This window comes from Urocitellus parryii, chromosome 14 (assembly GCF_045843805.1).
Source record: "Urocitellus parryii isolate mUroPar1 chromosome 14, mUroPar1.hap1, whole genome shotgun sequence".
Lineage (NCBI taxonomy): Eukaryota > Metazoa > Chordata > Mammalia > Rodentia > Sciuridae > Urocitellus > Urocitellus parryii.
Window position 1 is genome coordinate 15,022,924 of NC_135544.1, and position 27,520 is coordinate 15,050,443.

Below are 27,520 nucleotides of genomic sequence, written 5' to 3' on the forward strand. Positions count from 1 at the left end.
GCCGCGCCGCGCCGCGCCGCGCCTCCTGTCAGAGGCAGCCATTGTTCAGCCGGTCGCGCCCGCCTAGCTGGGCTGGATTGATCCTTATCCCTTCCTCAAGTCCCCGTTCCTTCTTAAGGCTGGGGGAGGCGGGCTAGTCCCTGTCTCTCCCAGGCTCTCCCAGGCTCTGGACACCCTGGAGCCCTCGGGTGCAGGCCACCATGAGTAAACGGAAGGCGCCGCAGGAGACTCTCAACGGGGGAATCACGGACATGCTCATGGGTTAGTCCCAGGCCCGGCCCCATTGGCTTTCCCTTTCCTTTCTACCCATTACCTTCCTTTCTCCCCATTGCCTTCCCTCCCTTCTCGCCTGCCGCTACAGTCCAGTGGGTGGGGTCAGCTCCTTGCAGCTGGTGGTCTTCCTTGGAGCTCTTCCTGAAGCACCCGTGCCGGGAGCTGATTGTCAGTTCTTCCGGGGATTTCTGGGTCATCCCTTGGGCAGCCTTTGCTGCCTGTGAAGAAATGGGTAGCCACTGACCCTTAGATGCTGCCACATCCTCTTCCAGGGAGCTCAGTTTTCCTGCGTTTACTCGTAATTCTTGTTCACCCAAGCCTCTTGTTGCCTTTTCAGAACTCGCAAACTTTGAGAAGAACGTGAGCCAGGCTATCCACAAGTACAATGCTTACAGGTGGGACAGTGCAGCATTCTTGGCTAGCATGCATTCTGGTATACACCTGCTTTGTGTGGCACTTAACATAACCAAGGTTCCAATGGATATTTCGACCACCTGCAAGAGCAGAAAAAGCAACAAGAAGGTGGTACCTCACTTAATATTTCTGGAAGAATTTTGACAGAGCTCTATAGGATCAATTCAGATAAGTTCCCAATTATCCAACGTGATTGATTGGAAATGCAGTATAATTTTAAGCCATAATGAAAGGCAATGGTTGCAATATGTACTCAAACATTTGTGGTACGACAAATCATATCTTTCCATCTGGTTGGTCTGTGGCTGATCCTGTCACCTTCCTTGGATCTAGTCCTTGTCCATTACCAGGGGCCTTTTCCTAGCCATTATTTCCACATCTACCTGTCTCAACCCCTTAGCCTATAAATGTGCCCCCAAGTCCCTCAGTTCTTAACAGCAAAATGAAAACAGTCTTAACTTCCCTCTAGCTAGTACCTTATTTTTCCTTCTTGAACAATCTATGTTTCATTTCTGGACTTCCTCATCAGTAGTCATTCCCTTATGTCATTGCAGTATAATTCCCATCTTGCCATTTCTCTGAAAATACTCTCACCTACATCTCATCTTATTGGACTCTCAGTGGCATTCTTCATAAGCTCATTCCATGAAAGTCTTTCCCTTGATTTTCACGATGATTAGTAATCCCTTCTATTCTTTCATTTTTTTCATCTGTCTTAGCTTTTACTGTTGCTAGTTTCCAGAAGTCTTCCGGTAGCCTTTTCTTTTTTTTTTTTTTTTTAAAGAGTGAGTGAGAGTGAGAGAGAGAGAGAGAATTTTAATATTTATTTTTTTAGTTTTCGGTGGACACAACATCTTTGTTTGTATGTGGTGCTGAGGATGGAACCTGCACGGCACGCATGCCAGGCGAGCGTGCTACCGCTTGAGCCACATCCCCAACCCCCGTAGCCCTTTCAATACTTTCTCTTTCTTGTCTTTGAGTACCACTTAAGTCATAGACTCCAAAACTTTGGGCTTTCACCAGAATTTTTTCCTTCACACTCAAACATATTTCAAAACTGATTATGCTTTCTTCTTATGATTTCCTATGTAAAATAATTGTACTATCATCCATACATTAGTGACCTAGAATTCACACAGATATTCAACCCTGTTTGGGTCACAGCAGTGTTTAATCTTGAAGGAGCTCATCAGAGGTTGAGAGGAGCAGAAATCTAGACAAAGAATACAAAATGGGGCAAGTCCTTGAGATGAAAGAATATAACATTTTCTAAAAGTCAGTAATTCAGTTGGCTTAAGGGTTATATATAGCATGAGTGGGAAATAAATCCAGAAAAGCAAATAATCCCCTACTATCCCTACGTACTACTCACATACATACTCACCCCTAGTATACATTTCTCTTGACTGTGAATGAAGTATTTTTTAAAATAATCTAGTCTTGTCGGTATTTCATATCAAATAATTCAATATTTTTTTTGATAAAGCCTAAATATATGATGGCATACAAAAGGCCTTTCATGATCTAATTTATTCCTTTCAGGCTTGGGTACCCAGTTCCAGTTATCTGGATCTACTTGCCTTTCCTTAGCTAATCCCTTCCATAAACCGCCTTAGCCTGTTGCTTCCCCTATAATTATAACCTGTCTAGAGCCATCATCAATCATATGCTAATAAATAAGCTATAATTCAAATCTAAAGACATATATGCTAGAATAGAATAAAAATCACAGGTTCAAAAGATTATTCAACATTTGTGCTTTAGATTTAGTTGTACTATTGCTTTTTATCAGCAACAATTCTAAACTACATTTAACATTGAAAATTTAGACAGAATACCCAGTGAGCACCCAGAGTATACCTAATCTATCATCAGATTATTAAACTGGGTGTACGTAGAGGTAGGCAAGAAACACATGATCACTGCTTTATGTTAAACTGAAATGTTAACAATTTTTTTTAAAAAAGAATTGATATAAGGACATAGGGAATTGCAGTTTGAAGTCATGAATTTTTTTATTTTTTATTTTTTTTAAAGAGAGAGAGAGAGAGAATGAATTTTAATATTTATTTTTTAGTTTTCGGCGGGCACAACATCTTTGTTTTTGTATGTGGTGCTGAGGATCGAACTCGGGCCGCACGCATGCCAGGCGAGCGCGCCACTGCTTGAGCCACATCCCCAGCCCCAGAAGCCATGAATTTTAAAATAGCCATCTGTAAGCAAATATGATATTTAATAGTTCTATTAGTTTGGTAGCACATTTTTAAGCAAGAATTATGAATCATCTGCAGAAACAATTAAAATATATTGTTATATGCTATTTTTCAATTATTCACAAGAAAGAAGACTGCTGGTATCCCAAATCCCTCTAGTGTTACATATACAGTTAAAATTATCCTCATCTGTGAGAAATTTAAGAATTAGAGATATAGTAGGTAATCTATCAGCTCTCTAAATTCTAAGTCTTACATGGGAATGGAAAATTAGTTATCTTGGTGAAAGTGTAAGGTAGATATTTGTGTGTGCATTCTAGTTTAAGAAAAGTTAAGATCTTGCTTGTTTTTTAATTGATTTTCCCTTTTTTTCTCTTATAGAAAAGCAGCATCTGTTATAGCAAAGTACCCACACAAAATAAAGAGTGGAGCAGAAGCTAAGAAATTGGTAAGTTTAGTGAACACACTGGTCGAACAGTTTACACGTGTACAAATTTGGGGGGGTTCCCACAAAACTAAATTCATTTTTCTGAAGCTGTCTTGACCCACACAAACAGATTTCACTACTCCTAATTTTTTGGAATAAAATTAATGCCATTTAAAGCATACTCTTTCAAGCTCAAAATGTGTTTATTTGGAGATGAACAGATATATAATTATACTTTTCTTTTTCTACTCTATCACATATGCATGTACTGACTCTCACATTGAATTCCTCTGACAATGGTAGTGTACACTTGTAATTCCAGCAACTCAGGAGGCTAAGGCAAGAAGATTGCAAGTTTGGGGCCAGACTCAGCAATTTAATGAGGCTTTTAGTAACTTAGCAATACCCTCTCTCAAATAGAAAATTAAAAGAGCTTGGGATGTAGCTTAGTGGCAAAGAATCCCTGGGTTTAATCCCCAATACCCCACTGCCCCCCAAAAAAGACTATGGTGATGTAATGATACTATCATATGTGGTCCCTATCTATCCTTCCCTGATCCCCAGGTATAGGGACTTACATTAGTTACATTTGGGGAGAGTATTCCCCAAAGAGATTTTACCTACAAATAGGCATATGAGTAGACCTCTTTTCTAATATGGTAGTTAGCCCTGTTTTCATTTCCATGAAACCCTATGTGCTAGTAGTGTCCTAGTAATATCAGTTTCTAGAGGCTCACATCTCTTGGTAATTTGTAATAATATCACTAAGAATGTCCTTGGAAGATCTCCCTATTGATAGATGATTCTCTCTTATTTAACCTTACATAAATGATTCAAATTTGCTTAAATATCTTACATTTTGTTAAAAATGCCAAACTGACATGGCTTTGATTTTTCCAGATGATAGTTATCATCTCCATTTGTTGTTCTTTACTTGTGTTTTACAAAAGTCCTCTGGAATTTTAAGTATTATATTTGATCATCCTTAATTTTTTTCTAATGAGAGCCTTAAGAGTATGAACCATAAATGCCCTTTGTTCTCTCACCCTTCATAGTCACCCATGAATCTTGTGATTCTCACATTAATCATGTGCCACATCTTAACCTTGAATTTGTTAACCAATACAAATCCTACTTTGGTACATGGGTTTTAAATCCTTTGTGCCATGAACCATTACCAGCAATAGTATATTTTCCCCAAATACAGCATCCAATTAAGTTATAAATACATTAGAGATTTACTTCTTATTCTGAATTTTTGTCTTAGTGAACTGTTGCAATGTTATCCTCAGAGACCACACCTATTCATTCTGTTCCCCTTTCATTGAAACTCCTGAACTTCCTTTTCTGTGCTGATTGCAAATAAATTTTATTAAAGGTTTTTTAAAAGCTCTGATACACTTCATCCTGAATCTGAGCTCCTGATATGGCCCTAAAAAAAAGCATGAAAGTATCCAAAACTCCTTTTCCATTAGACTGGACTTAACATAAAAATATCAACATTATTTCTTTTTACTATTACTTAAGAATCAAAGACCTATTATCTAGCCCATAGGAGTGCTTCTCAATAATTCCAGAAATCTTACATTTCCAGAATGAGTTGTTTGTCTTTTATTCCTTAATGTTAGATACAGAAAATAGTTTGGGTCTAAATTGCTTGAGGTCTATTTATTGAGTGAAATTGTTGTAGCACTATCTGTAAAGGAAAAAATAATTACCTTTTTATCATTTAATATTAGAAATGAGAAGTCTAAGCAGTTTTTCTCTTCTAATCTTCCTAAATCTTTTGTTCATTTCTACTTGGTTATTGCTTTTTCAGAACTTGAATATGCATTCAGTAGTTTTGAGACATCAAGAGTACACAAGGGTGAATTAGGGCTAAAGGTCAGTAGGAAATAACTGGCACACATGTTATTTTGCTTGTTGAATGTTTAATAGGACCAATAAATGTGAAAAAAAAGAGGTTAAGTTGGAAAATAAAACAATATACCATATGTTGCCTCTCAAATTATCAAACTAGTATGAAATGTAAATAAGGTTGTGAAAAAAATAAAAGAACCTTCATTTACTACTGAAGGGTGTCTTGATTGTTACAGCCATTCTGGGGAAAATTTGGCATACTGTATATATTGACCCAACAATTCCACTTGGAGGAATTTGTTCTAAGAAAACCAGTAGAGTTATGTGTACATAAGGACTAAGCAACTTAACAACTTTTGAGCACCTATAAGCCAGGCATTAGGGATATGCAGTGAACAGATAAGATCTCTGCTTTTTTAGAGCTTACATTCTAGAGCAGTACTGTCCAATACAGCAACCATAAACCACATTTGACTATTTAGTCCTTGAAATGTGGCTAGTGTAACTGAAGAATTCTAAATTTTAATTAAATTGTCATTATGTGGCTAGTATTCTACATTGGACTTTGTAGTTCTAGAGCAATGATTCTCAATGTGATACGTAGACCAGCAGCAACAACAACACTGGGGAACTTAGAAGTACAAATCCTTGGCTTCTTGGCATATCCCTGATAAAATGAATCAGAAATGCTAAGGTGGGACTTGACACTGTGTTTTTTTTTTTTTTTTTTAATACAGACACAACACATATTGTGTTTTTAATGAGAAAATGACTGTATACTTGCATCAAATGCCTCACAATCACTATAAAACCGAAGCAGGATAATAACACCGAAATGGTTACATACACAGGAAAGCCAGATACAGAGTATAATTTTCAAACACAGTATTACTACTTTTTCCCCCTCCTCCAATAAAAAAAGAAAGAAAATGTCATTTGGATAAAGAGCAATACAAAATCAAAATTGGCAGCTCACTGAATGCTAAAAATTCAGGAAATTGGTTCTGTAACTCAAACTGGATATAATCACCATCTCTAATACTTAGGCTGTTTTTTTTTCAATACATAGTTTAATTAAATCCATTCTTCATTTGGGAAAAAAATGAGTTCAGCGACAAAAGTCAACTGCTTTAGTGTTCGTTGTTATGAGTATATATATGTGTGTGTTCATGTGGAACTGATACAGATACTGCTTCTGTGTCATTACCTAGGATGGGCAGCATGAATGGGTAATTGGCATTGTCATCCAAGTAGAACTCAACCCGACTTCTGTCACTGATAGACCCTGTTTCTATAATTTCTGGGTGAGAGAACCCAGGTGTGTCAGTAGACACTTTGCTTGTGTCCAGGTGATGCTAATGCATGCAAAAGCGTAAGCACCTCTGTTCTAAAGGGAGTTCATAATAGCATTATTATACTATCAAATAATTAGAAACCATCTAAATGTTTACATGTAGGATATTAAGTAAATTATACATCCGTAAGATGATATACTATGCAACCACTAAAGACACCATTGTATTTATTTATTGATATAAAAATGTGTTCATAATGTATTAGGAAAAAGCATATATGTAAAAATGTATATTTATAAGTAAAAAAGAAATCAAATAATAATTTCCAGGGCAATGAGATTGACAAGTGATTTTAGTATTCTTTGTGTAACTTTTCTAATTTTTCTACAACAAAATTTAATTTTAAATGAGTCATTTAGACTTATTTTATAAAGGTTTCTCTTTTGTCAATCATTTAAGCATTTTGCTGCTGGGAGAATTCATTACAGGGGTTCAATTTTCTGTCTATTGTTTGAAAACTTGTCGCTTATGAGCATTTGTTTATCTTTTCCCACTTTATCATTTAGTAATTTGGTGAGCATTACAATTATATGATTTTTATATTTTTCATTTTTTGTGTAGCCTGGAGTAGGAACAAAAATTGCGGAAAAAATTGATGAGTATTTAGCAACTGGAAAATTGCGTAAACTGGAAAAGGTAAAATTTTAACTGATTTACTTATTTGGTTACAGTGTCTTCCTTTATGGCAACTATCATGTAGTGTCCTTAGAGGGCGATTGATGTTACTTGGTGAGTAACATCACTTTACTCACTTTTCCAGAAGGAAAGAGATGAGTAGACTTTATGGCTTTACGTAATCTATTTTTTAAATATGAACATTGCTTCTATAAAATTTTCACTTATTAGTTGGGCATGGTAGTGCAACCTGTAGTACCTTATGCACAGGAAGCTGAGATGGAAGGATCACTTGAACTCACAGATTTGAGACCAGCCTGGGCCACTTTGTCTCACACACACACAAAAAAAATCCCTCTTATTTTATGTGACATTTAAGAGATTTTTAGCATCATGATACAGTTGGCTCTTTATTTTTTTTTACTATTCAGAAAAGAGATTATAAATTTTGACTAAAAGGTCATTGTCATTTAGAATTTCTGTTCTTTAATGCTTCCAAGTATTTTTATGCTTTTATTTCACTCTAATGATAATAATTATATCATTTCTCGTCTCTTATGGATAGGCCTCTTAAAAATATTAGAAAATTGAAAAATTCAGAGACTGCATGTTAAATGTTCTTCCCGTGAAAATAACTATATGAGGTGGTACATTTGTTAATTAGCAAATTTATTGGATTTTACCAGTCTATACTTATGTATATTTCAAGACATTGTGTTGTATATGATAAATACACGCAATTTTATCCGTCAATTTGAAGAAAAAAAGTTATTTGTTTTGGTGCTGATGATTGAATTCAGAGCCTCATGCACACACTCTACCACGGTACTATACCCCCATCCAAAAGTATTGAATAAATTAGAGATGAGAGATCTTCAGCTGCTCTGTTATTCGCCTGTAACTACCTAGGTTATATATGAATACTTCACTATGTGTTAACCAGGTAAATGTAAATGATTTTGGTTTTTAATAAAATCATTTAGGTTCTCAAAGCATTCTTAAATCATTGTTAGACCTTTTTTTTTTTTCCTTAAAGATTCGGCAGGATGATACAAGTTCATCCATCAATTTCCTAACTCGAGTTAGTGGCATTGGGTAAGAACTATTTTTTAACAGACGTAGTCATAGATTGGTTATATTTTTCATGTCAACCAAGCTAAGTTACCTGCTGTTTTTCTTCTAAACTTGTGCTTCACTACCTCTTTGCCTTTACTCATACAGTTCACCTTTTCATAGCTTATGGATCTGAAGCTGTTTATTCACATGATGCCTCATTTAAAGCAAATGTTACCTTCTGTCTTCTTTCCTCTAAACTCTACTAGTACTTGCTGTGTACACCTTTTGCCCTCTTCAGATTGTGTCTCTTCTGCTTCTCTAAGCATAATGTTTTTCTTTAGAACCATGAATTTGGAATAAGCACTCAGATGTTTTTTAATGCAGGAATCTTTATCTCAGATTTGGAACTAGCACTGAAAAGGTCTTTTGACATTGGACAAAGGAAAGATTAACACTGAAATATTAAGGCCATAATGTTTTCCTTACCTCTTATCTTTAAGAAACAAGGCATTCCTTTACATTATATGATGATAATTCCTTTAAGTGACCACATTTTAGATAGAAGTTATTCTAGACTGTATTATATTCTTAAGCATAATATACTGAAAATTAGCATGACTCCTTATGGACCCAAGGCTATTTTAAAATTTTGATTAGAAGATGTTTTAGAGAGCATGTTATATTATCCTCTTTTTTTAAGGAAGAAAGCTGAAACTTGAGTGTAGAAAGTACTGTGGCAGAGCCAGAATTAGAACTCTTTTGTCTCCTGATTCCCCGTTCAATTCTGTTTTTTGTTTGCCACATTGCCTTCCTAATATCCATGTCAATTATACCACACTATAATATCATAATGTTTGCACGCTGTTCCAGAAACTATGACTCGGGCTGTTATATGCACATGAATGTGTATGTGTGCTTTTCTTTCTGATGTCTGTACTCACTTTTACTGTAAATTGATATAAGAGAAGAGAATCAGGAAAACTGAGTACTGGTCCTGACCAACTAAATTTGTTACCTTAGCAAATTATTTTCAGTTTTTTAGATTCTGATGTCCTTCTTTATAAAATGAGATGGAAATTTGGTTAATCTCTAAGGTTCCTTCTGTCCCTGCCATTCCATAAGAGCATCCTTAGTCCTTTTTTTTAAAAAATATTTTCTTAGTTGTCGATAGATCTTTATTTTATTTATTTATTTATTTATTTATATGTGGTGCTGAGAATCGAACCAGTGCCTCACACATGCTAGGCAAGTTCTCTACCACTGAGCCACAACCCCAGCCCATCCTTAGTTCTTTCTGATGTTCTGATATATTTATGTGAACATGGCAATCACAGTGATTGTTCATTAACCCAATCAGATTTTATCACTGCTTTGCTCTGTATGCTCTAACAGCCTCCCATTGCACTCAGAATAAAACCCAAACTTACTACCCTGGCTTTAAAAACATGATAATGTGTGGCCCCTGTGTACTGCTCAGTGATATCTCATTCTAGCCATACTTGTTTTTCTTCTTTCTTGAACAAGCCAATCTTAAGCCAGCCTGAGGGCTTTTGACCTTCCCTTTCCCTTTCCCTTTCTCCTTGATCCCTTGTAGCTGGCTCTTTGTTATTTAAATCTCAGCTTATGTATTATCTCAGAGCCCTTTACTCACCACCCAATCTAAAGCAGAACTCAGTCATTCTGTTATGTCTGGATTTGAATTCCTCCACCTGATATTTTTCTTGTTTGTATATGTATTTATGTATCCCCTTACTAGAATGTAAGCGGGTGATATCTAGTGCTCTTATTTATCTTATTTATGCTGTATCTTCAGCACAGTGTCTGGCATATGATATGGTCCTCAGTAAATCTTATTTGAGTGAATGAACAATTTTCAAGTGCCCATATGTTTGAACATGGATATTATGATGGCTACTGTTTAGGTGTTTTTTTCCCTGTCCAAATTCAGGATTATCTTCCTAATGATTGAAACTTCAAAAATTCTTACTTTGAATAAAATTGCACATTACCAAAGTAACCATTTTAGTAGGTCTTATTTAGCATAATATCAGGTCTTTATGTTTGACCTTTCCTTTTATTTTTTAAATATTTGATTGTTACAGTGATCCTGAATTCCATTCGATATTGAGACAATGCATTTCTTTCTTTGTAGTCCGTCTGCTGCAAGGAAGTTTGTAGATGAAGGAATTAAAACATTGGAAGGTAAGTATGACCACAGGTTGCTAATTCCGGCTTAAATATGGTCCTGAAGGACCATTAATAAATACTCTAACAAACTAAAACCTGGAAAACCTGTTCTCAATTAATAAATACAAATAAAATTTTCTTTTTAACTCTGTAGTAGAATATAGATGTATAATTTATAGTCCCATCTTAAACATTTTTAGGTTTGTAATTTAGAAGAAAATCAAAACCAGGAAGTGATTTCTTGGTTTAAAGACAATGAAAATAGTTCTCATTTGTAGATGTTTAGAATATTTAGATTACTTTTGTTTCTATAATAAAACAAAAACATTTGTTTCTATAATAAAACATTTAATCTTATATGTTAAGATTAAATGCTGAGTTATATAGATTGAGAGTTGAGTGCTTATTGAAGGAATTTTTAATTTGAAGGAAGTAATAAAAATAGAGCCTAAGTCAAGTAATTTTAAAACACATAAACCTAACATAGCTGCCGCAAACTGCCCGGCCCCGGGCCGGCTGAGTCCCGCTCCTGCTGCCGAGCACTGCCTGCGGCACCCCTGCTGAGCGATCCCCTGCTGAGCTGTCAGTGCACGCGGGCTTGCAATCTTGCAACCCGGTTGGGCACAAAAACACAAGCCAGTCAAACTGAGACAAAGTTTTATTTAGAGAGAGGCCGTGTGCGTCCCCTAACAGGTGGGTCCGCCACGTGTGTGTCTACCTGAGCCGGGGGGTTTCCACTTCCCCCGGAACACCCTCCTACCATCCTTTTCCAACCAATGGGAACTCTCCCATTACAAGAGTGACATGAGTAACCTGAGTCCTGAAATTGGGCCCAGCTGGACAGCATGAGTCCAATTACCATATGAAAGTGAATTGCTGGCTGGCAGTCAATAAAATCCAAAGGTGCCTGTATCAATATTTTTGCTGTGGCTCCTAACAATAGCAATCCTTTCAATTTAATTTATCTCTTCATACTTTTCAAGGTGTATACTATATATATATATATATGAATTCATTATAGTACATCCATGGCATTAAGGGTTTAGTATTTGTGGGTTCAACTATTATAAGCAACACAGTGGTTAGGTGAACATGTTTTGGAGACTGACCTGGTTTGAATCCCAACTAGCCATACTTGTTTTTCTCCTTTCTTGAATAGCCAACAAACTCATGCCAGCCTGAGGGCTTTTGACTTTCCCTTTCCCTTTTCCCCTGATCCTTCATAGCTGGCTCTTTGTCATTTAAATCTTATATTATATTATATTATATTATATTATATTATATTACATATTATCTCAGAGGCCTTTATGAGCATTGTGCTTCAGTTTCTTAGCTACAAAACAAATATTTCATATAATTTAATGCAGTCTGTAAAGCACTTAGCAGAGTGCTTAATACATAGTAAGTACTGAAAAATGATTAACTTACTTTTATGAAATATTGTTCACTAAACTAAGTATTACTAAACCAAGAATTTCTAGAGACTGATCTCTTTCTGTGCATCTCAGAGAGGTTATGTGCTTTTCTCCTTGTGACATATACAGTATATCTGAATAAGATGATTGGCTAAAGCACTTAAACCCACTCAAGTTTGTGGGTTTCAAGCTGGTTGCTGCTTGGGAGGCTGAGTCAGGCCAGCCTGGGCAACATAGCAAGAAACTGGAAAAAAAAAAAAAAAGTGGGTTTCTCAAAGGTGTTCAGGTTTTATCTCTTGGTAGTGTCAGACATTTTGTTTTTATATTATTTCATATTTATGTAATGTCTATATATTTAACTTATAGATATATACATATATATCACTATTTCCATTTCATTTTCAGATATATATGTTAGTATTTCCTGTGGGAGATGTTAAATGTTCCATGTGTCATAAAGATGCTTATTTTTCTCTGTTTTATATCTCCAGAGTGAATTTATGTATTTGTTAATCTAAGGGTGATCATAGGAATTGCTTTTAAACCATGCTTGTTGTTTTCTTTAATGAGGTTCACTACTGTACTCATGCCTAGTAAAAGAACACCTAATGGAACTCAGTCACTTTTAAGATACAATGTTAGGACGACTTTTGCAAATTAAAAAATGAAGCTAATACCTTTACTTTCAACAGGATTTTTAGTACAATGCCTGCACAAATCAGTATTCAACACTAATTCAATGGAGTGAATGAATAAATGTACACTATGAATGAACCTAGGTAATCATAAAGTCTTCAGAAGTTGTGATTGCTGCTGCTATGAATAGTAAATTTAGCAATATTAGTTCTTATAAGGTTGCCTTTTATGATAGCCAGCAAAATTTGATATAATTCCTGTATATTTATCATTTCATGTAATTCTCATTCAAATTTTGAGTCAGTAAATGGAAATGATCATAAAATTAGATGTTAGGTTTTTACCATATTGATTTGAAGAGTCATTTTTTCTAGTTCTTAATATCTAAAAATTTTTTTCTCCTTGTTTTTATCAAAACCATTTCAATGTATTTTCCCTCCACCTAGTTCTTTGAAAAAAAGTAGCTGAGTTTAGTATTTTTCCTCCCAAAAGTGTTCAAATTAACACCTCAAACTTATCTTCTATTCAGATCTCAGAAAAAATGAAGATAAATTGAATCATCATCAACGAATTGGGCTGAAGTAAGAGCAAATTTTCTTTTGATACTTGAGATGTGAAAGTAAAAATTTTTATAGACATTCTTTTATACACCATAATAATTCCTCAAATTAGGTAAACACAAGCATTTTCCAATTTAGGAATGCTAAGATTTGTTGCAGACTCCTGTAGAGTTTATGTATATGTACATACATTTTGTTATTGTTTTATAGTTTACTTATTTTAAGAATTTCCCTCATTCATTTGACTTTAGTGGACCAACTCTCTCTTAAAATACGTAAAGCTTAGTGCAGTGACTTAGACAGTCATTGGGTGTTCATTCCATGATTCTGTAGTACAAAGCACTGTACTAGGTCTGGGGGAAGAATACTGAAGAGATTCAGTGTAGCAGTTTATTTAGTCTGAGAAGAACATGAAACATGTAAACATCAGTTTACATGAACATGAAAAACTAAAGTTTTTTAATAATAAGAAAAATCTCAACTAAAAACGGTATAAATAACTAGTATGTATGTTTCTCTATCAGTATCAATAATTATTTTGTGTGCTAGATATTGATTATTTACAATGATAGTGTATAAGCAGTATATGTATTTCCTCTTAAACTTATACTATTATTCTAAAATTTTGAGCCACTAAGAGACCAGGATGGTGTGATTCTTACTTTCTTTGCATTTATATAGTAAATGGAGGTATTGTGAAGAACTTGGCTATCGTGAGAACTGATTTTGAAGAATTACATTATCATTCTTAGCCATATGCTTAGATATCATTTCAAACAGAGATAATATCTTTATAACTGCTTTATTGAGATATAAGTCATAAGTCATGCAATTTATCAATTTAAAGGATATAGTTCAGTGATTTTTGGTATGTACACAGAGTTGTGCAACTATTACAATTTTAGGACATTTTTGTTATCCTCAAAAGAACTCATCCATTAGCAGTCATTCCCCATTTATCCTCATTCAGCCCTAGGCAACCACTAATCTGCTGTTCAAATTTGCCTCTTCTGGACATTTCATATAAATGAAATCAATATGTGGTCTTTTCTGATTTCTTTCACTTGCCATATTATTGTCGAGGTTCATCCATGTTTTAGGTTAATATTTTAAAAAGCAACAATTTGCAGAATTTTTGTGTTATTTTTGAATTTATATTTATTTTTTAACTGATATATAATAGCACTGTACATATTTGGGGGTTTCCATGTGATGTTTGATACATGTATATGCTGTGTTATTTAGTTAGAGTAAACATATCTCCTTAAACATTCATCATTACTTTATGGTGAAAACATTCAAAATCCTTTCTTCTAGCTATTTAAAATATATAGCAAATTCTCATTATCTATAGTTATCCTACAGTGCAATAGCACAACAGAATTTCTTACTCCTATTTTTGCAAGATTTAAGTGCAGTTAACTGTAACCAACCCCTTGATTTACCAGTAAAGAGCAGTACTTTGAAAACATGTCCCAACTTAAATATGTTTATTTACTATTGTAATGTGAATATGAAACTTACTTACATATAAGTTTTGATGCAGTTTCTTGAATATTACAAAGGATGATCCAGTTAAGAAACAGACACCCCATCTCAGTTTTGCTGTTGTCTTCTCAATAAATTCTATTCTTGATTTCTGAGAATTGTAATCTGCTGGTATAAGGACACTATGTATGGTAGGCAATTTAATTTCTAAAAAGATTTAAATTTTACAAAAATCTTTTGTGTACTTATTCTGTCTTTATAGATATTTTGAGGACTTTGAAAAAAGAATCCCTCGTGAAGAGATGTTACAAATGCAAGTAAGAATATGCTGAACTGTATTTTTTGATTACTGTTGAGAACATCACTTGGTGAAAAGCTGTTTTTGGAATACTGACTTAATCTTTCTTCTATTAGGATATTGTACTAAATGAAGTTAAAAAAGTGGATTCTGAATACATTGCTACAGTCTGTGGCAGTTTCAGAAGAGGTAACATACTTCCTAATCTTGGGCTATTTCATGCCTCAATGTTAAAATTGCCTAGAATATGTGAAAAACTTGGATTAAAAATGTGTCATTTATATTACTTCTTGGATTTACTAAGACCCTATCGTATTAGCTATTTATTTGTTCATAGATGGGAATATGTATAAATAATTAGAGGAGAGTCATTCTAATTTTATTATAGAATAATATTTTTAACTGCTTTTAACAAAATTTATAAAATTATTTAGGTATATTAAAACACTAATAGTGGGGCTGGGGTTGTAGCCAAGTGGTAGAGCGCTTGCCTTGCATATGTGAGGCGCAGGGTTTGATCCTCAGCACCACATAAAATAAATAAATAAAGGTATTGTGTTCATCTACAACTAAAAAAAACTATAAGAAAAAAACACTAATAGTGGTTATCTGGTTATATGCTAATGGAGTTGTAGATAGTTTTATTTACTTTTTAAATTTTCTACATTTTCTCTAATGAATCTAAGAATATTGTCACAAAATCACCAGCTCAAAACCCATTCTCCCAATCACCAGGTTTTTCAGGTCTTTCACTTACTATGTGAGAGCAAGCAAAGTGAGAACCACACAATCCTGGTCTCTTTGGAGGCTAACATAGCTTTTTAAATTAGAATAGAAAAAATTTGTTTAAAACATTTTAGAGTAAATACCTAGATTGAATCTCTGGTCACCAGTAGAATTTTGGGTAGAAAGTAGGCAATGGGCTATCAGAAATATTCCAGATATTTTCTGTAAGAATCTAGAGTTGGATTAAATCCATATTTGCTGATAAGTGGAAAGAACATTGAATTGGGATAAAAAGACCTGGGTTCCGAGGCCAAGTCTTCTTACTACTATATGATTTTAATAAATCTGTCTTTGCTTTATCCTAATTTTCATATTTTCAAAATGAAAGGATTAAAGTTAACCAATTATTTGAGTATGTCTATATCAGAAATACCTGGGAATTTAAAAAATATATATATACATTGTTATACCCTGCTACAAACCTACTAAATAAAAATTACCTTAGGTGGGGACTTGGATTATCTATTTTCAAAATGTGTGTATGTGTATACGTGCGTGTATGTGTGTAAAAAATATGTATTTTTGTATATTTATATATACATATTTTATATATATATTATATATATATATATTTTTTTTTTTGTACCAGGCATTTAACCAAGGGATGCTTAACACCTGAGCCACATCCTCAACCCTTTTTAATATTTTATTTGGAGACAGGGTCTAAGTTGCTTAGAGCATTGATAAGTTGCTGAGGCTGGCTTTTAACTCATGATCCCCCTATCTTAGTGTCCTCAGCCGCTGGGATTAAAGGCATGCACCACCACACCCAGTTCAAAATGTATATTTTGATGCAAAGCAAGCTGAAATGCACACTCTGAATATGACAAACCTTTTGGATTTATATATTTTATTTTTATTTATGTTGTTGACTATGTTATATGGCTGTATGCTTTAATATTAAAAAAGGGGACTGGGATTTGGCTCAGTGGCAAGCGCTTGCTTCGCATGTATGAGGCACTGATTCGATCCTCAACACCACATAAATATAAATAAATAAAGGTATTGTGCCCATCTACAATTTAAAAAAAATTAAATATATATAAAAAATGGCATACACTGTGGAGTCTCAGTTTTACTCTGTCTCTGTTCATTCTGTATACTACATGCCACCATTGTCCCATTAATAACCACTTTCTTTTGAATTCTTTTCAATGTTTCTGCTTAACGATAACAACTAATATGAGTATACATTTTTTATTTTCTCCTCCACTTCCCTTTCCCTTTTTTTCACCAGGTAACATTATGTTTGCATAATACTATACCTTTTTTTTAAATTAAAGATATATCCTGGATATTTTTCATATCAGTATACAGAGATTGTCTTTATTCTTTTTAATAGTTGCATAATATTTGCTTTTGTGGGTTTGCCATAATTTATTTATCAAGCCCTCTATTAATGGACCCTTGAGTCTATCTTTCCTTCCGGTCTTCCTTTGCTAATATGATTTTCTTTTTGTTTTTTAAAAATAATAAAGTGATTTTGGTGGTAACTGCATAGTGAAAGCATTCAACTTATAGGAGAAAGAAATGAGAACACAATAGAATTTTCTTTATTAAAATAGCTTTTGTAAATATCCTGAAATCAGTACACATTCACCCTTTGTCTTTTTTATATGTAGATACAAGAATTCCCCACTTATCCATAGTTTTGCCTTCTGAGGGTTCAGTAACTCAGGACAACCACAGTCTGAAACTACTAAATGGAAAATTCCAGAAATAAACAATTTGTAGTTTTAAGTTATTATGGGTACCAAGAGGAAATCTCCCTCCATCCTGCCTGGGATGTAAATCATCCCTTTGTCCAGTATAGCCACAGTTTATTCTCCCTGTCCTGCACTTCATCACTTAGCCATCTTGGCTCTCTGATCTCAGATTGACTGTTGAAATATCACAGGGTCTTTCTTATTTTACTGAATAAGGGCCTCAAAGCATAAGGGTGTGATGCTGATAATTCAAATCTGCCAAAGAACATCTATAAAGTATGTCCTTTAAGTGAAATTGGGAAAGTTCATGACTTAATAAGGAAAAGAAAAAACTTGTATGCTAAGCTTGATAAGGTCTACATTAAGAACACATCTTCTACCCATGAAATTATGAAGAAGGAAAATGAAATTTATGCTAGTTTTGGTGTCACATCTCAAACTGCAAAAATTATGGCCATGGTGTGTAATAGGTACTGAGTTAATATAGAAAAGGTATTAAATTATAGGGTTTGGTCCTATCTGTGGTTTCAGGCATCCACTGAGGGAGGGCCTTAAAATCCTCTGCAGAAAAGGGGGACTACTGTATCTGGTTAAAGATTGATACATAGGATGATGATCTGCATGGTCATCTAAAGTATGTTTTGCATGTACTATACTTATCAAAATGAAAAGAGAAGAGATAGGATTATTTTATGCCGAATGAGGCACAATAGTAGATGCTTTAGCTCTTATCTAGTTGCACAGTAGCCTATGTAATAGTTTTTAGTAGTTTACAGACAAGGAAACTGAGGTTTAGAGAAATGTAAGAGTCCTTATTTGCAGTACTAAAAGTGAAAAACATCTAATTAGAGTCAAAATTTCATAGTTCAAAGTAAGGTTCAAACAGCTATGTGTAACTTGCCTGAAGTTATATGGTTATAAAGATCAAAACCTGAGTCATTATAAAGTGCTGTGTTCTTATCCATGATACTATAATAATAATTTTTTACCAATATTTATTAAATGACTTCAGTCATAAGAATTAAAATAAATTACCTTTTAAAGAGAGCATATTGTTTGAGATTTTTAGATATTTAGTTGTTCATAGATGTATTCCAAAGCCATTTTCAAAAATTGTCTTTATTGTTGAGTGGTTAAGTGCATTATTAGCACATTAAATATACAAGTTGTATGCAATGTGTATCTAATGCCAATTACTGTTGTTATCCCAGATTCTGCTGTCTCTATCAATAAACCTGAATTATTGGACAGAAAATTGAAATCTTTTAACTAATTCTGAATATGAAGCACAGTGAAATAGAATAATAGGCTATAAGAAGTAAGGCTCTTCTATGTATGTCATTAGTTTTGTTCTTCTTTGGCCTAATTGATAGATTTACATGGAGAATACCTTCCATATTCCTTGTTACTGTAGGTGCAGAATCTAGTGGTGACATGGATGTTCTTCTGACCCATCCAAACTTTACCTCGGAATCAACCAAACAGGTACCCTAGAACTTATAATCAAATATGTTCTGTCATACAGCAATGCAGCAGTAAATATCATTTTCTAAATTGTTTCGCAACAAATCATTTTAATCTTTCTGAAAAGTCAGCTGAAGTGTTTTATACTGATTGAATTCTGTGAAAAAGCAAACGTAGGTGTGGAAAAGGATACACAATATTTTTCCTTGAGGAATTGGAAGGCAGTCTAACATTTAAATGAGAGGAAATGTAATAAAGTATTTCTTTCTTTTTTTTTTTTTTTGCCTTGCTGTATTTTCTTTCTTTTTTTAATTTGTTCTAATTAGTTATACATGACAGTAGAGTGCATGATACATAATACGTAGAAATTCTTCTGGTTGTGCATGATGTAAAATCCCACTAATCATATACTTATATATGTACAAAGGGTAATAATGTCTGACTCATTGTACTATCCTCCCTACCCCATACCTGCTCCCCTCCTTTCACTCCCTTCTACCTAATCCACTATAGCTGTTTCAGAAATGCTTGGTCTAATGTTCAGGTTTTCATTAAAGTAATATCTTCCTATTAAAAAATAAAGCATTGGGCTGGGGATGTGGCTCAAGCGGTAGCGCACTTGCCTGGCATGCGTGCGGCCCGGGTTTGATCCTCAGCACCACATACAAAGATGTTGTGTCCACCGAAAACTAAAAAATAAATATTAAAAAAATTCTCTCTCTCTCTCTCTCTCTCTCTCTCTCTCTTTTAAAAAAAAAAAAAGTATTGAGAAACTACTTTTTTTTTTTTTTCTCACAGTGTGGGGATGGAACTCAGAGCCTTGCACATGCAGGCAAGTGCTTTACTACTGAGCTGCACCCCAGCCTGAAAAACTTAGTTCTATTAGAAAATCCATAAAAACAAAACTTTTTTTTAGTTGTAGATGAACAAATACCTTTATTTTTATGTGGTGCTGAGGATTGAACCCAGTGCCTTACACATGCGAGGCAAGCATTCAAACACTGAACCACAACCTCAATCCTAAAAAACAAAACATTTTTTATTTTGGATGACATATGTCTTTTAAAGATAAAGCAGCTAACTCTTTAATGAAACAGATAAACACAAATTGTGTTTGTTTTAGGGTATCAGGAGATTGGTGAGAAACTAGTTTCTGAAAATGTTTTATTTGATAAAATGTATTCTCTGTTTGAGGGGAAAGATACTTAATCAGAACATTAAAAAGAGTGTGGGGCTAGGATGTAGCTCGGTGGTAGATTGCTTGCCTAGCAAGTTAGAGGCCCTGGGTTCAATCCCTAGCACCCCCCCCCAAAAAAAAATCCTCACATAAAACAAAATCATAGAGATTTTTCCATAAATAATCTGAAAACTCATGTTAAAAATATTTTAGGTTGGGCATGTAGCTCAGTGGCCTTAGGTTCAATCCCCAGCACCAAACAAAAAGATTTTTTCATATGACAGAATAATTGCTCTTTTTTTTTATTCCCTGATTATGATTCTGCAGCCAAAGCTGTTACATCGTGTTGTGGAGCAGTTACAAAAGGTCCATTTTATTACAGATATGCTATCCAAGGGGGAAACAAAGTTCATGGTAAGTACCCATTTGAATTAACACATGTGAAAAAAATCCTTAGAGATTGCTTAGTAACCATTCTGAGTATGTGACTTTATTGTAGCTTTGTAGTAAGGTCAACAAATAGCTGGGCATGATGGCACTCACCTGTAATCCCAGTGGCTAGGAAGCTGAGGCAAGGAGGTTCATGAATTCAAAGCTGGCCTCAGCAATTTAGTGAGGCTCTAAGCAACTTAGTGATACCCTGTCTCCAAATAAAATATCAAAAGGTTGGGATGTGGCTCAGTGGTTGAGTGTCCCTGGATTCAATCCCCAGTACAACCCCCCCCCACCCACCCACCCCCGTTAAAAAAAAAAAAAAAGGATGTCCTTGAGACCTTAGAGAAAAATACTTGATACGACACCTGATTCTTATAGCTACTCTCACAATGTTTTAGATAAGAACTTTATTCTTTCAGGGACTGGGATTTAACTCAGTGGTAGAGTGCTTGTTAGCATGCATGAGACCCTGGGTTCAGGTCCTAGCACTGTGAAAAAACAAACAAACAAACAAATATGGATTTTCTTTTAAACTCCCCATTTCTAAATAATATATACTGTCAAAGTAAGTAATTAGGCATAATTTGCTTTTGCATAATATCTGTAATGACTTTGACACATAGTAGGTTTTCCCCTAAAATCACAAATGGTTCTCATGTTCTCTGACTCAAAATCCTTCAACAAGTGAGGTTAGAATTGACTGAAGGTTATTTATCTATTACAACCTCAAAGAAAGAAAAAGAATCAGGGTCTGTCTTATAACATATAAAGAATGTTGTTACATGAAATGATAAACAGGGAAGCTAATAGAGGGGGACACTTGCAAAGATTTTCACAGTGAAGCCCGTTATGATGTGCTGTCTAGAAATCTAAAGACTCAAAACAAATGGCAAGTGGATTAAAAATAGATTAATAAATGGTTCAGTATAATAACCAATAGGAAAGCCAATAAAAATGTAGGGATCAAGATTTTTCTTTCTTTAGGCTTACTTTCTTCTAATCACTTAAAGACTTCTTTGGGTCCCCTCTTCTCCGTGCCCCACTTTTATGAAGTTATATGACTTAAAGGAAAGATACTGTACTGTTAGAGCCTAGACGTGCTAAAATTTGTGAGTCTCAATAGATTTGACAGGAGTGTTATCTAAAAGTAAAAAGATAATTGAGAAAGATAAAACATCATGTCATATAGAAATAGAATGGCAGTTGCCTGTCCCTGAGGAGAGGGAACATGCAGTTATTTTTAAATAGATACAGAGTTTCAGTTGGGGAAATATTCTAGAAATGGATGGTGGTGATGGTTATAAAACAATATAAATATAATACTATATACTTAAAAATGGCTAAGATGATTTTAAAAAATTAATATGGTAAATTGGATGTTATATATAATTACTGTATACACAATTATTTCATTAAGTTCCTCGTGGTGATTTTAAATGAGCTGTGAAAGTGTATTCAGTCAATTTGACAGTATATATTTGCTGAATGAATCTCTTATGTTTCAAGCACTGTTCTAGGATCTGAGAATAAATCAGTGAGTTTAATTAAGTAGAACTTACATTAGGACTCATGGAAGGAACTGATCATTAGTGATGAACATAATAAATAGGTAAATTATTTAATATATTAGGTTAAAATAGTGCTCAAAAATGGGGGAGTAGGTATGGAGGATATGGGAATGCAGGAAGCAATATTAAATAGGAAGGTCAGACTGACTTAGAGCCTCAAGGTGAGGGACTTAGCCAAGCAGATACCTATCTAGAGAAAGAGTTGGCTAGGCAGGAGTCAGAGCAGTAGCCTAAGTGACGGACAGTAGCAGAGACATCCAAAGAAGTGAAGGTCTCTAGGTTCTGAAAGGAAATTGGCTGCAAAATGAATTCAGTTCATGAAGTTGAAAAAACTATTCTCCTGTATCTTCTTGATTCCAAAGCCTTTTATTGCTATAACCATTTACTAGTTTTAAAGATATATCTATCCAGGCTGGGGTTGTGGCTCAGCAGTAAAGTGCTTGCCTAGCACATGTGAGGCCCTGGGTTCAATCCTCAGCACCACATATAAATAAATAAAATAAAGGTATTGTGTCCAACTACAACTAAAAAATAATTTTTTTAAAAAAAAGACATGTCTATCCATGTGCTTGCCAAGTTATCTTCAAAACATGGATTCCTTTAAGCTAGTAGTAATCAAATTCTAGAAACTAGTCAGAGTTATTCCAGATCATCTTGTAAAATCATGGTCTTTAGACAACTGAACTGTTCTTACTGTGAATATAATAATATTTGGAAGAAAATACAGTTTCTCTACATTCTGTTAGTTTCATATTAGGTATGTACCATTCAAATTTTAGTATTTTGTGCATGTTTGGCCTTGGGTGATTTTTCTGTAGAATATCCACTTTAAGAATTCAAGGGACCATAGAAGATACCTTGACTACCCTGAGGAAATGAATGGCTTTATTTCAAACACTCATTGAAGTTATTGAATTTAAATACCAAACAATACTAATCCATTAAGTCTAATAAAGCATTTATAATAATACAGAAATATTCTTTAATATTAACACTTCAGAAAAAATTCAGGAAATAAAATTAGCCTTGAAAAGGGGAACAAAGCCATTAGATGAAATTTTATCACTGATATAACAAACAGCAAGATCATTGCCTATGGCATCCAGACATTTATACCCATAAGTAATACTTCATGGTAATTTCTGATGGAAGTTATTTCTGACCATTTGAAGTGGAAGTTGAGTTGGAACTTGTTAATGCCTAAGAAGGTAGGTTTCATATTTTGAAGGTAAATATGTTTCGTTAATCTTCCAACCATACAAATGGCTAAAGAAAATACCCATTTTCAATTTTAATTTTTCTCTTTTGTTGAATAAAAAAATACAGCTTTTAGTGATGTGTATTAACTTGACTAATTTTTTATTTAGGATAAGAAGCTTGTCACTTGTTTATTTTTCTTAGAATGTGGTATTAGGTAATTGTAATTTGAAATCTGGTGATGTGTATAGCTCTTTTTCACATATGCATGGGTTGCTGCCAAGTCCAGAAATTTGCCCATTTTTCTGGAAAGGAAAAAAAATGACCAAATAGGCTTTGATGATTTTTGCTTGAAACTGAAGAAGTTTTCACTCACCTGTAAAGAAGGGGAAAAAAATGATCCTCTAATTTTCTTATTATTTATTGCACTCCTAAGGATTAAACCTAGGTACTCTCTACCACTGAGCTATACTCCCAGCCCTTTTTATTTTTCATTTTGAGATAAGGCCTTGCTAGTTGCCCAGATTGGCCTCAAACTTGTGATCCTCCTCCCTCAGCCTCTTAAGTAGCTGGGATTATAGATGTGTGCCACTACACCCAGATTTTCTTATATTTTAAAAATTTTTCTTACCTTTCTCATATTATTTAAGAGATTTCCTCAGACCCTTCTACTTCTGCTATCATATTTAAACCAGTCCGAAATGTTTTTTTTTTCTGTAGTATTCTGCCCTTATTCATGTGTTGAATATCTTCTATTGTCTGAGAAAAATATAGCTTTTTTTGTTATTGTAGCTTTTTTGTTTATTTTCTTATTTCTGCATGATCATTATTTCTCCCAAGTTGCTTTTGCCTGTTTGTTTTGTGCTCTTTCATATATGATGCTTTACTTGATTTATTTATTGTTTAGAATCATATACAGGTGAAATTCTTATGGCTAGAACCTTTGTTGATTCATGTAGTTCTCAAATTATCATAGAATGTCACAGGAAGTTCATGATAACATGTAGCTTAGAGAAGCTAGCTAATAAGTTGAAAGTGCTCAGAATTCTAAAACTGCCACCAATAAAAGCAAAACTAGCCTCACATTTAAAATTTGATTAAAATTAAGCCTTAAGTTTAAAAATATCTTTAAAAAATTCTTTAAAATATCCTTTTCAGGGTGTTTGCCAGCTTCCCAGTAAAAATGATGAAAAGGAATACCCTCACAGAAGAATTGATATCAGGTATGCTCAAACTTTGTTTCTGACATTCTTGCTTTTTCCTTTTTGAATCCTGTCTTTCTTCCCTCTGTATATCTTATTAAAGTTTACAAGTATGTATGGAACCCTCTTTTATTCTGAAGGACCATATATTCTTGCCAGATATAATGTTTAGCCTTAAGTATAAATAATAATGACTGTCTACAGATTTTTTTTTTCTTCATGTGGATTTGCACATTACCATAGTGTCTTCTATAACTCAAAAGAAATTTCTGGCATGGGGAAGTGAGTTATACTAAGTGATAATGCTTTTCATTTCTCCACACCTCTTACAGAGGAAAGTTTACTGAAACCTAAACAATTGCAAGGTTGTGATTTAAATGTTCCACTTAATGATTGTCTTCTCTTCAGATTGTTAGGACACAAAGATTTATTTTAGGCATTTTGTTCCTTGCTTAGTTAGGAGTTCTGTGCTTGCTAAATTTGAGAAGTGTAATAAAAACTTTATCTGCTTTATTTTTAGGTTGATACCCAAAGATCAATATTATTGTGGGGTTCTTTATTTCACTGGGAGTGACATTTTCAATAAAAATATGAGAGCTCATGCCTTAGAAAAGGGTTTCACAATCAACGAATACACCATCCGCCCCTTGGGAGTCACTGGTGAGTATATGTGATTGCCTTAGAGATGATCCATGTTATCTGGAGAGAAAGTTATTTTCAAGGGGTTAGCAAATTTAGCTTCTCTAAAAAGCTGGTCAAATGTATTTGTATTATTAGTCCCTTAGAACAAAGGGGGCTTGAATGCTTAATGTGCTCCCAGTTCCTTAGTAATGACCATTTATCCTAATAGAGCTAGACTATTTCTAGCTCTATTAGGATAGAGTAAATCCTTCCTGTCCATCATAGTTATTAAAAAGTTATATTGGTTTAAAAGAGTTTTTTTTTTTGTTTTGATGTGTGGTTCCAAAAATTCTGAGATATCATTGCTCTTAATGCCTCCCAAACTTTAAACCTATGCTTTAAAGTTTAAAGAATAAGGATTCTTAACTCTATACTTTATAGATCTTATTAACATTTCACAGCATACTGTATGATTTACTATTCCCTACTGGAGAATGAATTTTTGCCATTTTGCCCTAAAAAAGTAGGGCTTTTATTCCTAAGGCAATGCTGCTCACATTTCAGCATGCATACTGTTTACTTGGGGACTTCATGGGATGCAGATTCTAATTCCTTGGAGCTCAAGGTTCTGCATTTCTTTAAGCTTCCACAGAATGCCACTGCTTCTAGTACTAAAACATTTTGAGTTGCAAAGGAACTAACTAGAGTATTTTATATAATGTGATGGCTATAATGGAGATCCAGCAGAGAGGAAAGTCACAAGTTGGGGTAACTTTAGTGACAATAGTTGGAAAACTCAGGTTCTTTTTGTAGCATTGGTAATATATATGTAATAAAACTCAAGTACAAGCTGGTATGGGGAGGATTAGTAGCTTGGTTTTCCTTTTTATTATGAAAGCAAATCTCACACAGCTCTCAATCCTGAACCCTCATAACTAAATTGCTAAACTGGTTCTTAAAATAAATTTATTTTCCCTCTCTACTTCTAGGAGTAGCTGGAGAACCCCTGCCAGTAGACAGTGAGAGGGACATCTTTGATTACATTCAGTGGAAATACCGAGAACCCAAGGATCGAAGTGAATGAGGCCTATTCTTCCTTCCAGACATAGCCCAATAGGAGTCTTAATTTATTTCTTAACCTTTGCTATGTAAGGGTCTTTGGTGTTTTTAAGTGATTATTTCTTCCGAATGCTTAGCTTGTATTAGAATCAATAAAATCTCTTGTTACTATGGATGGTGATGTTCTTATTTCTTAGCAAATGTGTATAGTTTAAATTTCATATTATGATCACGGTCACACTTTAGTATGGGTAGAGATGAGATGATAGCAAGTCTTGAATAGGAATTTCATTTTCTCTATTTTCTGTCCTATGTTATAAACCACATTACTACTTTTCCTCCTATTTCTGGATTACAAATATCTTACTAGGGAAATATATATTGAGGAAGATTTTTTTAGAAACTAGAGGTCTTCATAAATTTGATTTTCTCTTTTGTAATACACACTTATGGCTTAAACAGAAGAATAGGTGTATGATTTATCTCTTAAATGAATTCTGTAGCACGTGACTGGAATCCCCTAGCTTCCTGAAGCAAGTCCTCTTCTGTTATGCACATAAGACAGTCTCTTAATCATAAAGAAACAAAAATTTCATTCCTGAGTTTTCCTCTGAAGTAACTTTTAAGTAGTCAAAATGTATAAGTAAAAACATTTCTTGAAAGCTCTAGCTCTCAAATATAAACATTAGATAAATATAAAATGGGAAAAGTTATCAAATGGTTAGGAAAGTTATTGAAAACAGAATATGTGAAATGCTTTGTAACTTGCAAAGGACTATCCAAACAGAAGATATTATTACCTTTGAGTCTTATTTTTTTGTCATAAATTATTTTGTGGTGAAATATAATTTCCCTTTCAACAAATGAAGGGAAATAAACAATAGAGTTTTTAAAGAAAATTGCTGTATTTGCTCTGATAATTTTCCCTAATAAGATATGAGAATTTGTTTAGTCAGGTATCATCACTAATTTTTCCCCTAAGATACTGTTAGGTACCAGCCCTGCACTAGGAATTACATAAAAATTTATGGGAATGTGGTTTTTTTGTGGGGGGAGTGGGTGCCAGGGATTGAACTCAGGGGCACTTGACCACTGAACCACATCCCCAGCCCTATTTTGTATTTTATTTAGAGACATGGTCTTACTGAGTTGCTTGGTGCCTCACTTTTTGCTGAGGCTGGCTTTGAACTCACGATCCTTGTGCCTCAGCCTCCTGAGCCCCTGGGATTATAGGCGTGCACCATTGCGCTCAGCAGAGGATATACACGTTAATTGGCTTGACTATGGTAATCAGTCATCTATGTATATAGTGTATATCAAACCATCATTCTGTGTACCTTAAGGTATACTATTTCCTTTTCTAAAAAAAATTTATTTGAACTAATTGAGTCACTAGATCAGAATTCTTTTTTTAAAAAAATTTTTTTAATATCTATTTTTTACATGTAAAAACACAACACAATGCCTTTACTTTTATGTGGTGCTGAGAATCGAACCTGGTTCCCACC

The 27,520-nt window shown here is 34.2% G+C and overlaps 1 protein-coding gene across 1 annotated transcript; it reads left to right on the top strand.

Moving 5' to 3' along the window:
- Polb (DNA polymerase beta) lies at positions 1-26,844 on the top strand. The gene is made up of 14 exons (XM_026409329.2): positions 1-261; positions 611-668; positions 3,282-3,348; positions 7,104-7,178; positions 8,194-8,252; positions 10,366-10,415; positions 12,981-13,032; positions 14,762-14,816; positions 14,914-14,986; positions 18,704-18,774; positions 20,258-20,344; positions 24,289-24,353; positions 24,853-24,992; positions 25,943-26,844. Exons 1-14 carry the CDS (start codon positions 201-203, stop codon positions 26,035-26,037), a joined length of 1,008 nt encoding a protein of 335 aa, XP_026265114.1. The 5' UTR covers positions 1-200; the 3' UTR covers positions 26,038-26,844.
- Positions 26,845-27,520: the final 676 nt, after the last annotated feature.

What these genes read in the sequence shown, in the direction of transcription:
- Polb (XM_026409329.2), top strand. Translation starts at nt 201, where the DNA reads ATGAGTAAACGGAAGGCGCCGCAGGAGACTCTCAACGGGGGAATCACG. An exon ending in CACAAGTACAATGCTTACAG is followed by an intron (nt 669 to 3,281) that starts GTGGGACAGTGC and finishes TTTCTCTTATAG; the next exon opens with AAAAGCAGCATCTGTTATAG. An exon ending in CACAGAAGAATTGATATCAG is followed by an intron (nt 24,354 to 24,852) that starts GTATGCTCAAAC and finishes CTTTATTTTTAG; the next exon opens with GTTGATACCCAAAGATCAAT.